This window comes from Neodiprion virginianus, chromosome 6 (genome assembly GCF_021901495.1).
Source record: "Neodiprion virginianus isolate iyNeoVirg1 chromosome 6, iyNeoVirg1.1, whole genome shotgun sequence".
NCBI classification, from domain to species: domain Eukaryota; kingdom Metazoa; phylum Arthropoda; class Insecta; order Hymenoptera; family Diprionidae; genus Neodiprion; species Neodiprion virginianus.
In genome coordinates this window covers 3,075,039-3,088,177 of record NC_060882.1, presented here as the reverse complement: position 1 = coordinate 3,088,177, position 13,139 = coordinate 3,075,039, and the positions used below count along the sequence as shown (strand labels likewise).

The window sequence follows — 13,139 nt, the reverse complement described above, 5'->3', positions numbered from 1 at the left end:
TGCACATTTTTACGTCGCAATTTCGTAAACTATCACACGTCTACACAGTCGTTATAACACGGGTAACACGGGGTTATGCAACTCCGTGAAGAGGTCGAATAATCAAGTCGGATGACGCGGGTTCGGGTAATCGATGCTTTACCGTACCCGCATACAGTAGGTACGTATGAGATCGGTCACTCCGAACCCACGATCGTTTGCCGGAGGCGGTTTCTTCATAATTTGAAAAATGAATGATCACGTGACTCGTGTGTTGTTGGATGAGACGCGAGTCGGGACACTGCGCATGCGCGTAGAATGCGCAGACGGCTGCGCAGCAGCCCCGAATCTAGCCGTTCAGCGATCAGCTGCGCCAGTGTCTCGTGCGTGATTCTGACAGCGAGTTCGTGGCGTTTGTTTTCCGAATCGTGAACAACGACGTTACCCACTCAAGTGGCAATTGCTCCGCTGTGAATAATTGCTACTTCTTGATCGAATCCTTGCCGCCTTCCTCGTATAATGACCGAAGGGCTGGATCACGACGAAGTTCACATATCGACAGTAAGTATGCAATGGTATAATATATCATGTTGATATTTGTTTTCCAAGGGTACGCTAGAAGTAACGTGATGCCGTGGTAACTGGACATTCGTTATACTACAAGCGTCGCGTTGCATCGAATCGACTCGCTTTTCCCGCCCGTACCATAGCGGCGATAAGTTTTTGCAATAATTGCGCACACTCTAAAATTTCCCAATCAACTCTTCCATAGATTATTGGTAAAGGTTATCTTTTCTCACTTCACATTATCGTGTACGTGCATGCATTTAATACAACGTCGGCGGGCATCGTTTCTTTTTGATTCGTTCACTGAAATCTGCTCTTTAAACGATTTCTTACGACGCAGAAATTTGTGTTTGAGGAATTTTTGTATCCACATGTTTACACATGGTTCTCGACTCGTTCGCGAACAGGTAGCAGCAGCTACATCAGTGGCCTTGAATGTGTCAGAATGGATCTAAGGGAATTATACCGTATAACGTATAACACGCTTAGCGCGGTGTTTTTAATCCTTTCGTTAACGTGACTAGTTGTTATTTCATGCTCGACTTAACTAGATAACAAATTATGTGAACTCCAGGAATATGAAACTCGTATAAACAGAGAGCGTTATACGCCGCCTGACGCATGAAGCTGTTTATCGAGTGCCTGAGAGTCACAACACATTGCACTGTTGTCGCGGGTATCAAACCCACGTTCTCATTCAATTCCAACTATCGATAGTTGTGACGTTTTACAATAAGATGATTATCTTAGATACAATTATCTAGAATAAAGGCATAAAACTTGCGACGGCACGTAGACCTGTTATGTACATACTGTATATATTACGTACTATTAGCGTATACTGTCTTGAATGGAAATATACGTATATTAGGTGATAATATGAATTTCTAAAGTAGAGAAGAAAATAAGTCCCTGTACTTACGAAAGAAATATTCTAGGTGTGCTGGTGACGTGAAACCGTCTGAAAAACCAATCACCCATGTATAACGCTTATTTTATTGATTGAAACATGCAAGTGATTTCCTTTCTAACCCTCCTGGAACATAACGGTGTGAAGCGTGGCTAGATCCTGGCTAGTAGTAGTATATTTTGTGTTTTTCCGGATTATATTCATAACCGTGGTCAAATCTGGCAGAGGCGTATCTTCTGAAAATGTGCTCGTTACAAAAGGAAACACTTAGCTAATAATGTCAATTTTATATCAACGTTTCAGAGAATTATGGAATCTAGAAGAGGGTCATTTTATTTACGTACGGTAGGAGTTCGTTAACTTGATATTTGTACAGTGACATCGCACATTGTATACGTAAACGCCGAACGTTTCCTGCAGCAAAATAGTCGGGTTCGTTGGAATTCGGGCAATTGTTTTCTTGGAGTTTTATCGACAAATCGGTTGGCATGACGTGACAATTTGCATCGTGCTTGCTTACCGATAAATTCATTGATAGCACAGCTCTACGAAATAAATACTTTTTTTTGTTGCTCTGATTTTTTCTGTGAATTCTGATGTTTGAGTACGTAAAACTTACGAATATAATTATGATTATATTAGATTGGCTCTGGTTTTTATGTTATTGTAGTATTGTATTCGAGATGACTTAATGTTTATAGGCGAATTTCTCTTGAACGGTTAAAGTTAGAAAAATTCTATATCAGTAGTTTTTTTATAAAGCGTGAAATTTCCTATAAGAATCTGTTAATACAGATAGTTTATTAGATGTACGTTTAGATGGTTTATACGTCAGATGTTTATGAGAAAAAAAAATTCAAAAATTTTCCTATATTTTTTTACGTGTTATTTAAATGGAAAATGGTAAAAAACCAATATTAAGAGCTCGTATTTAGCTGAGATATTCTATTTAAGATGCTCGACCGAAATTTTGATGCGTGTTTGAAGGAAATTTAAAATTTTTTTTCGGAACACCCCAATACACCCCCTTTCGAAGAAACTTGTCGTGCCCTCTTTTTCATGGTGAGAACAATAAAGTATTATATTTCTTACATTTTTTATATTTGTGTCCGAATAAAGTAAGTAGAAATAAAGTTATTGATAGTATTTTTTTGATAAACTTTAGATATTCAAAAAAAGAAATCGAATTTTTCACCTAAACATTGCTTTTTTGAGTCATATATGAAAATGTCGATAAAATAAATAACTAGAGCCAATTTCGAAAAACTATGCTTCCTCCTAAGGTCGTTGACATCGAATCTTTCTAAGACGACTCAAATATCAAGAGCAACAAAACCACTGTTGACCAGTTTAGTTATCCGCGTTTGCCAGGTATTATGCACTGTGTATATGTATCTGCCTATACATATACAGTTACCGGTTTTACTTAAACCGCAATTGGCGTCAATAGAAATATCTGCATAGTTATATTTGTTTCCGTATTGCGTCATCGTAAACACGTTGGAGCGTGGAGAGCCTTGAAAAAGAATTATGTTGTCGGTTCAGCGTGCTCGAGAACTCCGTCGCGATTCGCTCGTATAAGGTACATTGATCCGAAGGGAAATGCATGCATGTACGGGACATTGATAAATAGGGTCCGGATTAACTTGTAAGTACATATTTTTTTTATTTAAATCATTTTCAATCCTTAATTAGTTTGTTTTCTAAATAAAATACAATGTTTGGAGGCAGAAAATACACTTTCTAATTTCCATATTTTAGTTTTCAAGTCTTTACTGTCTGTACATATTTTCCCACTTTCAACAAAAATTTATCCGGGCTCTATTGCCAACTAATGCGAACCGTTCATTTTTAGCCCGAGTTAATAAGACTGCACGGTTATCCAGCCGAGACTCATCACGCCTGGACGAAAGATGGATATCGTCTTGAAATGCATCGTGTGCCCCGGCCTTTGTCCGAGAGGATACCCATTGGCACAACTGCAATGGACGAGGATAGTCCAGTACAGTCGGGATCGAGTGAGGATTTACCATCAGCTGCCGGAAGACCCAGGCCAACAAGGGTCTTGAACGACAGGTTGCCTGTACTTGTTCTTCACGGTCTTCTGTCCAGTTCCGCGGACTTTGTTCTTCTCGGACCACAAAAGGCTCTCGGTGAGTATCTCACTTCCATAAACAAATAAATTTGCCGTCGAATTCTTGATTTTTTTGTCGTGAACCGCCCCAAATAAAAACTTCCGGCACTCCTGTCGAGTGCGACAACAATGTTTGCCCTTTTTTATTCACCGCTGTGACGCAGGTACTTCGATGAAATTGATATATAAGATATATACCGGGCAATTTCCTTGAAGGTTTCTGCCCTTCTTCGAGTAGATCAGCAACCAAAGTTACATTTCAGATCTGCATGTACTTTCACTTCTAAAACGATATTTTTATGTGGCTTGGCAGTTGACGCGGACTCACAATTGCAGCTAAACGGAAAAATATGTAATATAGATTGTACATCTGTTGCGAATATATGGACAGCACTTTTTGGAGTCAAATCTAAGTCATTTGTGTTAGATTTCCCTAAGCATATTATAACTTCTACGATTGGTTTTATAACTCTTATTATCGGTTTTGGGTTCTTTGGGACTAAAGTTTTCATTATTACAATATAATCCTAAGTTATAGTCTAAAGTATCATCTGCGTAATGTGCATTATCGGCACTATCTCAGCTGCATGCCTACCGGGAGATTATGTGAACCTAAATCACACCGCGCTGATAACCGAATGACAACCAATGATTGGTTTTATTCCTGTGTTAACATAAGAAATTTATTTTCGATCTGACTGTGGCCAGTTTATTGATCTGAAAAGCGGGATAAGAGTCGCATATGATTACCTTTTATATTTTATTCCCTCAAATGCGGTTCCCGGTGTTTCTGGTTTTCTTTCTTTTTCTCAATTTTGAACTATTTCTTTGTATATTGGTCCCATCTTTCGAGTCAATAAAGTGGCAATACAGTAATAAAACCGACTATTTCTTCGTTACATAATGTCTCCTTGTTTATGCGTATATTTATAATATTTCGTCATATTCAATTTTCCAGTTCTATGCAATTATTGTACTTATTTCCAGTCCGCCACTTTCCTGACGCCCTTTGTCATGATCCTTCAAAATTAACACATTGATCGTATGTTCTTAAAATCATTTATTCAACTCTAGAACTTTAGGTCCTCTAATTGTAAGAGCTGCCATATTGCGAAGTAAAGTATATATTGATGTAGAAGAGAAGAGTGAAAAAATAAATGTTAAAGGATTGCAAAACAATAAAATTCACCCACCGTCTTGGTACAACTCGAGAGCAAATTGTATATTTTGAAAACTCTATCCAAACCGCCACGGCAAATAAAGAAGGAAGTCAGGAATTCTACACTTTCGGTCATATATGTTGGCATTAATGTCGTAATTTTTGCGACCATGATAGACGTGAAATGAATGATTGCATTGGTCTGCATGTATTTTCAGTATATATTAAATTATCGGAGAAAAAGATCAATAAAATTGCAACTTGTGATAGGTTCTTGTCAGACTTTTTGCTACTATATGTTCCCCACATGGTGCGCCAACTATTTATAAATGTTAACGTTATTACAGCTTACGCATTGTGTGACAGTGGTTACGACGTTTGGCTTGGAAACTCCCGAGGAAATGCATACTCCCAGATTCATAAACAGTACACGATCAAAGACAAGCAGTTTTGGGACTTTAGGTAAATTTACGTTTCCTGTCACGAATATCATATACGACGTTCAATTTCTGTATGTACATAATTTAGATAGGCAGGTATACAACTTATGTAATTCGAAATGACGCCTATGCCATTAGTACGGTCGCTTCAGTTTAACCCAACTCCAGTGAATCAACTCGTTACTTATTTAATTTTTTTTTATATTGAATGATACTCATTGAATGAAACTCACGCACGATGGGGTAAATTAGAAAAATCAGGAAAAAGTAAAATAACAAAACCGTATCAATTGACAAACAAATTTCTTTATTTTAAAGTATATAAAAAAACAGATGTTACTGTGATGGATTTATTTAAAGACAATACACATGATAGCCGCATGAAGAACGGCCTTATGTATAATATATCAGTATGGAGTTGTGTACATTCGTGAGTATTTAATCCTAGAGTTAATAGTGTTTCAAAAAAACTACAGATTAAGAAAACTAGAATCAATGATGTGGACTCTTTTCGGGCAACATTTAATAAACCCATAATATCTCAAAATATGTGCATAGATCTAATTAATTGATTAAACTCCGGGAGTGTTGAGTTGAAAAAAAGTTTGGATTTTGCCATATATATGAAATTTCCGTCAGAGTATTCTATATTAAATAGCTTTAAATATCTCCTCATTCGTTATTCCCTTTTTTTTTCTCACCGTAAAAATCGTGATAGGGTAGGTTTCGAAAACGCGTATAAATTCAAGAAATTGTCCGGTTTCCGCAAGTTGGCACGAGATGGGCTACTACGATCTTCCAGCGATGATCGACTACATCCTCGAAGTCACCGGGCACACGTCGATGTACTACGTCGGTTACAGCCAAGGAACGACGATTTTCTATGTAATGGCGAGTGAGCTACCGGAGTATAACTCGAAGATCAGGGCTATGGTCAGTCTTGCGCCAATCGCCTTTCTGGCGCATCAAAGAAGTCCGCTGATCAAGTGCACCGTACACTTTTACAATCTTATGGAGGTAAATAACAAGCATTCCCTAGATTTCACCAAGTGACAAACATTTTCCTATTGGTTGTCCCATTTGGTTCACCTTTCCTTTTTACCTGTCTCCACACAGATAATTGTGAGGATGTAGGTACTAGTTGTAGGGGCTCTTCATAAATATTATCAAGAGCAAACTGGAACAGCGGGGAAACATAAATCCTTTGTAACTTTTACTCAAATTTTAATAAAATCACAAGATTGGTTTACATTTTTTGATTGATAATTCATATGTATATCCCGAATACCTGAAGATTAACTGTAAGCCTCATCGTAAATTCAAGTTCTCGCTGATACTGATTGTGATTGGGCTCTGATCATAGGATTTTATATGGAATAAATTTGACGTGTCGGATTTAAGACCAACTAAATATTGTTGCACTGATCTTTCCTCAGCATTGAGGAGAACTCGAGTATTCGATCGAACATGACCGATAAAAACTTGTGGTATATTAACCAATGCAAATCGTCTTACATGTCTTCATATGATATCCGATTCTCACATGAACTTTGTACGTACTTGCATCAATATTCTACTATCTGCACATATATTTCTTGCCATTCGTTCCTGCCAATACTTGGTCGACAATTCTGTTTTCTTCCATAAATTTTAGTTTTTTACACGTCCTGCGGTTGGAAACCACCATGATGCGTAACAAATGTCTTATTCCTCAACCATGATGACAAGTAGCAATGCGACGATGTGTTTTGTACTTATACTGTGTCTGATTAATGCTGTGCAGTGGGGTTCTTCGTACTGCAACATTCACCAGTGGTTTCCGCGAAACAAGCTCCAGGCCCGCGCTCTGGGTACGCTGATACGCAATGCTCCTGGGCCATTGACGAAGGGCGTGTGCACATCATGGCTTTACCTTATTGCTGGATTTGGCAGCAATCAACTGGACAAAGCGATGTTACCTCTAATTTTTGGCCACTTTCCCGCCGGCTCGTCGTACAAGCAGATTATTCACTACGGACAAAGCGTTCAGTCAGGTAAGTTGCATAGATGTTATACCTAAAGACTATCTATAGATAAACTTTCTCCCAGATTATTACAACGGAATGTACAATAAGCAGTAAATAGTTACACACGTCGGTTATCAATGTGCTGTAGCTGTTTTAGACAGAACTTGAATTTACCTTTTGCGTGACACTTCGGTATATCGGTAAATATAACACGAAAACTCTTTACACGTTTGCGAAATCGTATGTGTTGGGTGAATATTTTCGTATACCTGTAATACTTGTATACACTAATTACACGCAAGGCGATTTGCAGACTTATTGATTCAATCTCTTGCATTATTTGCTTAATAACTTAAGATTCAAAAACTAGCAATCACCGAAATTGCGGCGACTCATTGAGCAATGTTTAAAATGAGGTACTTGTAATCCTCTACTATGTATAATTAAGAAAATGACATTCGAGTAGCAAAAACGTGAAAACCTAGGGGTAAATGATTGTTGAAATTGTGTATACCTGTGCATATCTATATCCCAAATTTTCTTATACATTTCCTTCTAACATTGCCTCACAATATCTTCAAGCTTATCCCAAAATTTTAAATTTCTTTCATTGATTGTAAAAATCCCTAGAAATTTCCAAAAATATCTGAAAATTTCGTAAAATCTTTCTGCAACATCTCCCATCATCAAATATCGGCTTTTCGATCCTACTAATAATTCCCGCTGTGACAACTGCCACTTTAAATTATTGTCAGCAGCTGCAGCAATTGATATAGAGTCACTAATATAAATAGCGAGATCATAAATATTCAGTTGACATCTATTTGTAGTTATTGCTCAACAATCTATCTCCAGTCACCGATACCATTATAGTGGTTATTGTAAACATGTTAAACATCTTATAAGCTCGATGAAGCGAAATCACTTTATTAATTCATATAAATGAATGGCCGACTTTACTCAAACATTTCATTGTAGGGTCTTTTCAAAAATTTGACTACGGGAAAAAGAAGAACCTGGAAATTTACGGTAGCATTCAACCGCCCAAGTACAACCTTGATAAAGTCAAAGTCCCTGTCACGATATTTTACAGCGAGAACGACTTCATGACTGATCCACGCGTAAGTTTTATATTTTTTATATTTTATAACTGCGATACCGCAGATAGCATTAAACTATTTTGAGTAAAAAATTTACAAATCGTCTTTGTAAATTATATCACATATTATATATGACAATCACTGCAGTTTCAATAACACTACCGAATCAACGAGTAACTGCCTTGAAAATTCTATAAGTGTTCTTAAAGTTTGGCATTATGTAATCCAGTGTATGTCCCGTGTTCGCAGGATGTGGCGCGGCTAGCGGATAAACTACCCAACGTTATCGAGAAGTACAAGATCCCTTATGCCAAATTTAATCACATCGATTACCTGTGGGGTGTAGATGCCAAAACCCTCGTGTACAACTACGTAATAAAAATTCTGAAACGGTCGTAGCATCGAATTGTATAATAGGTATGCATCGAAAGAGAACAATCCCATGTAATGCGACAACGAAGATGAAGGACACGATGGATGTCGCATCTTCCAGACTGCGCTTATCATGAACCCGATTGAGGTCTTACCAACTTGGTCAAGGCAATTTTCGATGACATTTTGATTGCGCTACCACGAAGCAGCTGCATATTGTTATTTGACATATGTTATATCTTCCGTATTTGCATTATGATTCATCTCCGACCCAGGTCGTGCCCAGGCCCTGTGTACCTAGTTGGAGAATCACTAGGAAATTAGCTCACCGTTAGGGACAACATGTAACTCATATCTATTGTACGATTTTTACAGCATAGAATTTTCCTATCCACACTCCATAAACTAACACTCTGTAAACTATAGCTCTCAAATAATGACACATTTCGCTCTCTGGCATACCAGGGAACAATTTTTCATACGTCTCCCAATAATTATTCATAATCACTGGAGATTTTTAGATGTTGAAAATTTAACGATCAGCTAAGCTAACATGTTGCGATGGCGATGGAAACTGGAACAAACCATCATGTAATGGCTGAAATTTAATTCTTATTAGTAAAGACTAATTACTATGGCTTTAAAAATGTATGGTCAGTTCCACGTTGAATTAATCCATGACTGCAATGTATGGATAAATCATCAAGCTTTTATGATTGTAAATAAAACTTTTGTATTATTTATCGATGGACTTTATTTTAAAATTGGAAAAAAGCCAAGTTAACATGCGATTGTTTATAGAAGCTACCTGGAAACTAGACAGCAAAAATTCGAAATAGGCAGCATGGTGAGCAGAAAAGGGATAGAAACAAGGTATCCTACAAGGAAGCATTTAGTCGGCCATGTTGTTCAACATCTATATCAATGAAGTAAGCGATGCAAAGATGCCGGGATCAAAAGTAATTGCGAACGCGCATCATACAGCAATCGTGACACAAGCCAAGACATGGAAAAAAAGCTTTCTCAATTACATTCATTGGTACCCTGCATGAAATCAGGGTTGTCGACCTAATTTTACGATCGGAATCGATTACGTGCAATTCGAATACGCTGTAAGCAACGGGTCGAGAAATACAGCCGAAAGACAAGAGTACTTGGTATTTTTTGAGCTGTTCCGCATGTTTATTTTGGATTTTTAAGAGTACGATTAGTGTTCATATATCGTAAAGAAAAGAGGCTTATTATTTACAACGGGATCGTAAGTTACGATCGAAATATATGAAATTTGCGACGGGTTCTCGAGAAGGTGGGGAGAAAAAATCACAATCTCTTCAGTCGATGTTTTAGTTTATTCAATATGTCTTAATTCAAGTACATGTGTTTGAGTGTCAGTGTGTATTGATTTGACAAGTTAAAAATAACAGAGAAAGTGCATTACAAATCTGATTCTTATATAACGACCTCAGTGTGCAGCATACACTGCCTTTAGCATAACATGAAAATCCTTTATCAGATAGTGATGATCATAATTATAACGTGGAACGTGAGTATCAGCATGCTGGATGTCATCTGAAATATTGCATGACCTCTATTTTATGTGAACTGTATTTCAATTAATAAATAATCAATTTTCACCACACCTGGATTGCATTACCTCTACTGTCGGTCGTGAGCTGTTCATGATAACTTTTTCGAACTGCTGAAGATCCAATCAGTCGACAACGGGTCACTGAGATCCAATCTACCGCAAATAATTTTTTGCTCGAGGAGGAAGAAAAAGACGAACCCCTTTGCATTTTTGGCGAAAATTTTGGTGATTTTGAAAAGTGCTAAAATGAATTCTTTCATGCACTATTCCGACGTAATTTTGCAAGAGGAATCGGTTGGGCGCAGTCCCAATACGCTGCGATCAACGCATCAAAAGTTACAGCCAAAAAACCAGAACCTGAATTTTCGACATTTTTCAGCAGGTGCTTTTTCGCTCGCCATTTCTCTCCTGTTGGTCCTACGCTCTTTTCGCTGCGATTTCTGAGTTCCTGCGATTCCATTTAGTCAGATAAGGGTCGTTTAAATCGAATCTGAGACCAAAAATTTTTTGCCAAAAAAAAAAGTAAGGCTAACCCCTTTCCATTTTTGGCGAAAATTTTCGCGATTTTGAAAAGTGCTGGAATCAATTAATTGTAGCACTGATCGGACGTAATTTTTCGAGAGAAATCGATTGGGCGCAGTCCCAATACGCTGCGATCAACGCATCAAAAGTTACGGCCAAAAAACCAGAACCTGAATTTTCGACATTTTTCAGCAGGTGCTTTTTCGCTCGCCATTTCTCTCCTGTTGGTCCTACGCTCTTTTCGCTGCGATTTCTGAGTTCCTGAGATTCCATTTAGTCAGATAAGGATCGTTTAAATCGAATCTGAGACCAAAAGTTTTTTGCCTAAAAAAAAAGTAAGGCTAACCCCTTTCCATTTTTGGCGAAAATTTTCGCGATTTTGAAAAGTGCTGGAATCAATTAATTGTCGCACTGATCGGACGTAATTTTCCGAGAGAAATCGATTGGGCGCAGTCCCAATACGCTGCGATCAACGCATCAAAAGTTACAGCCAAAAAACCAGAACCTGAATTTTCGACATTTTCCAGCAGGTGCTGTTTCGCTCACCATTTCTCTCCTGTTGGTCCTACGCTCTTTTCGCTGCGATTTCTGAGTTCCTGAGGGTCCAATTGGTCAGATAAGGGTCGTTTAAATCGAATCTGAGACCAAAAATTTTTTGCCAAAAAAAAAAGTAAGGCTAACCCCTTTCCATTTTTGGCGAAAATTTTCGAGATTTTGAAAAGTGCTGGGATCAATTAATTGTAGCACTGATCAGACATAATTTTGCGAGAGAAATCGATTGGGCGCAGTCCCAATACGCTGCGATCAACGCATCAAAAGTTACGGCCAAAAAACCAGAACCTGAATTTTCGACATTTTTCAGCAGGTGCTTTTTCGCTCGCCATTTCTCTCCTGTTGGTCCTACGCTCTGTTCGCTGCGATTTCTGAGTTCCTGAGGGTCCAATTGGTCGGATAAGGGTCGTTTAAATCGAATCTGAAACCAAAAGTTCTTTGCCTAAAAAAAAAGTAAGGCTAACCCCTTTCCATTTTTGGCGAAAATTTTCGCGATTTTTGAAAGTGCTGGAATCAATTAATTGTAGCACTGATCGGACGTAATTTTTCGAGAGAAATCGATTGGGCGCAGTCCCAATACGCTGCGATCAACGCATCAAAAGTTACAGCCAAAAAACCAGAACCTGAATTTTCGACATTTTTCAGCAGGTGCTTTTTCGCTCGCCATTTCTCTCCTGTTGGTCCTACGCTCTTTTCGCTGCGATTTCTGAGTTCCTGAGGGTCCAATTGGTCGGATAAGGATCGTTTAAATCAAATCTGAGACCAAAAGTTTTTTGCCTAAAAAAAAAGTAAGGCTAACCCCTTTCCATTTTTGGCGAAAATTTTCGCGATTTTGAAAAGTGCTGGAATCAATTAATTGTAGCACTGATCGGACGTAATTTTGCGAGAGAAATCGATTGGGCGCAGTCCCAATACGCTGCGATCAACGCATCAAAAGTTACAGCCAAAAAACCAGAACCTGAATTTTCGACATTTTTCAGCAGGTGCTTTTTCGCTCGCCATTTCTCTCCTGTTGGTCCTACGCTCTTTTCGCCGCGATTTCTGAGTTCCTGAGGTTCCATTTAGTCAGATAAAGGTCGTTTAAATCGAATCTGAGACCAAAAGTTTTTTGCCTAAAAAAAAAGTAAGGCTTAACCCCTTTGTGTTTTTGACGAAAATTTTCGCGATTTTAAAAAGTGCTGGAATCAATTATTTGTAGCACTGATCGGACGTGATTTTTCGAGAGAAACCTATTGGGCGCTGTCCCAATACGCTGCGATCAACGCATCAAAAGTTACAGCCAAAAAACCAGAACCTGAATTTTCGACATATTTCAGCAGGTGCTTTTTCGCTCGCCATTTCTCTCCTGTTGGTCCTACGCTCTTTTCGCTGCGATTTCTGAGTTCCTGAGGGTCCAATTGGTCGGATAAGGATCGTTTAAATCGAATCTGAGACCAAAAGTTTTTTGCCTAAAAAAAAAGTAAGGCTAACCCCTTTCCATTTTTGGCGAAAATTTTCGCGATTTTGAAAAGTGCTGGAATCAATTAATTGTCGCACTGATCGGACGTAATTTTCCGAGAGAAATCGATTGGGCGCAGTCCCAATACGCTGCGATCAACGCATCAAAAGTTACAGCCAAAAAACCAGAACCTGAATTTTCGACATTTTCCAGCAGGTGCTGTTTCGCTCACCATTTCTCTCCTGTTGGTCCTACGCTCTTTTCGCTGCGATTTCTGAGTTCCTGAGGGTCCAATTGGTCGGATAAGGGTCGTTTAAATCGAATCTGAGACCAAAAATTTTTTGCCAAAAAAAAAAGTAAGGCTAACCCCTT

At 38.3% G+C, this 13,139-nt stretch overlaps 1 protein-coding gene across 3 annotated transcripts; it reads left to right on the top strand.

Moving 5' to 3' along the window:
* The first annotated feature begins 343 nt into the window (after positions 1 to 343).
* LOC124307528 (lipase 3-like) lies at positions 344 to 10,306 on the top strand. Of its 3 annotated transcripts, XR_006908834.1 has the most exons (8): positions 344 to 540; positions 3,312 to 3,609; positions 5,097 to 5,211; positions 5,960 to 6,206; positions 6,973 to 7,222; positions 8,174 to 8,316; positions 8,545 to 9,385; positions 9,469 to 10,306. XR_006908834.1 is itself a non-coding variant. In XM_046769291.1 (7 exons), the coding sequence occupies exons 1-7, from the start codon at positions 499 to 501 to the stop codon at positions 8,692 to 8,694; spliced, it is 1,245 nt and encodes a 414-aa protein (XP_046625247.1). In that variant the 5' UTR covers positions 344 to 498; the 3' UTR covers positions 8,695 to 9,408. The 3 variants fall into 3 exon arrangements, 2 of the variants coding, with proteins under 2 accessions (XP_046625247.1, XP_046625248.1); XM_046769291.1 differs by lacking the exon at positions 9,469 to 10,306 and having other exon boundaries at positions 8,545 to 9,408; XM_046769292.1 differs by lacking the exons at positions 344 to 540; positions 9,469 to 10,306 and adding an exon at positions 2,701 to 3,104 and having other exon boundaries at positions 8,545 to 9,408.
* The last annotated feature ends 2,833 nt before the right edge of the window (positions 10,307 to 13,139 follow it).

What these genes read in the sequence shown, in the direction of transcription:
- LOC124307528 (XM_046769291.1), top strand. Translation starts at nt 499, where the DNA reads ATGACCGAAGGGCTGGATCACGACGAAGTTCACATATCGACA. An exon ending in ACTTTTACAATCTTATGGAG is followed by an intron (nt 6,207 to 6,972) that starts GTAAATAACAAG and finishes AATGCTGTGCAG; the next exon opens with TGGGGTTCTTCGTACTGCAA. An exon ending in CGGACAAAGCGTTCAGTCAG is followed by an intron (nt 7,223 to 8,173) that starts GTAAGTTGCATA and finishes ATTTCATTGTAG; the next exon opens with GGTCTTTTCAAAAATTTGAC.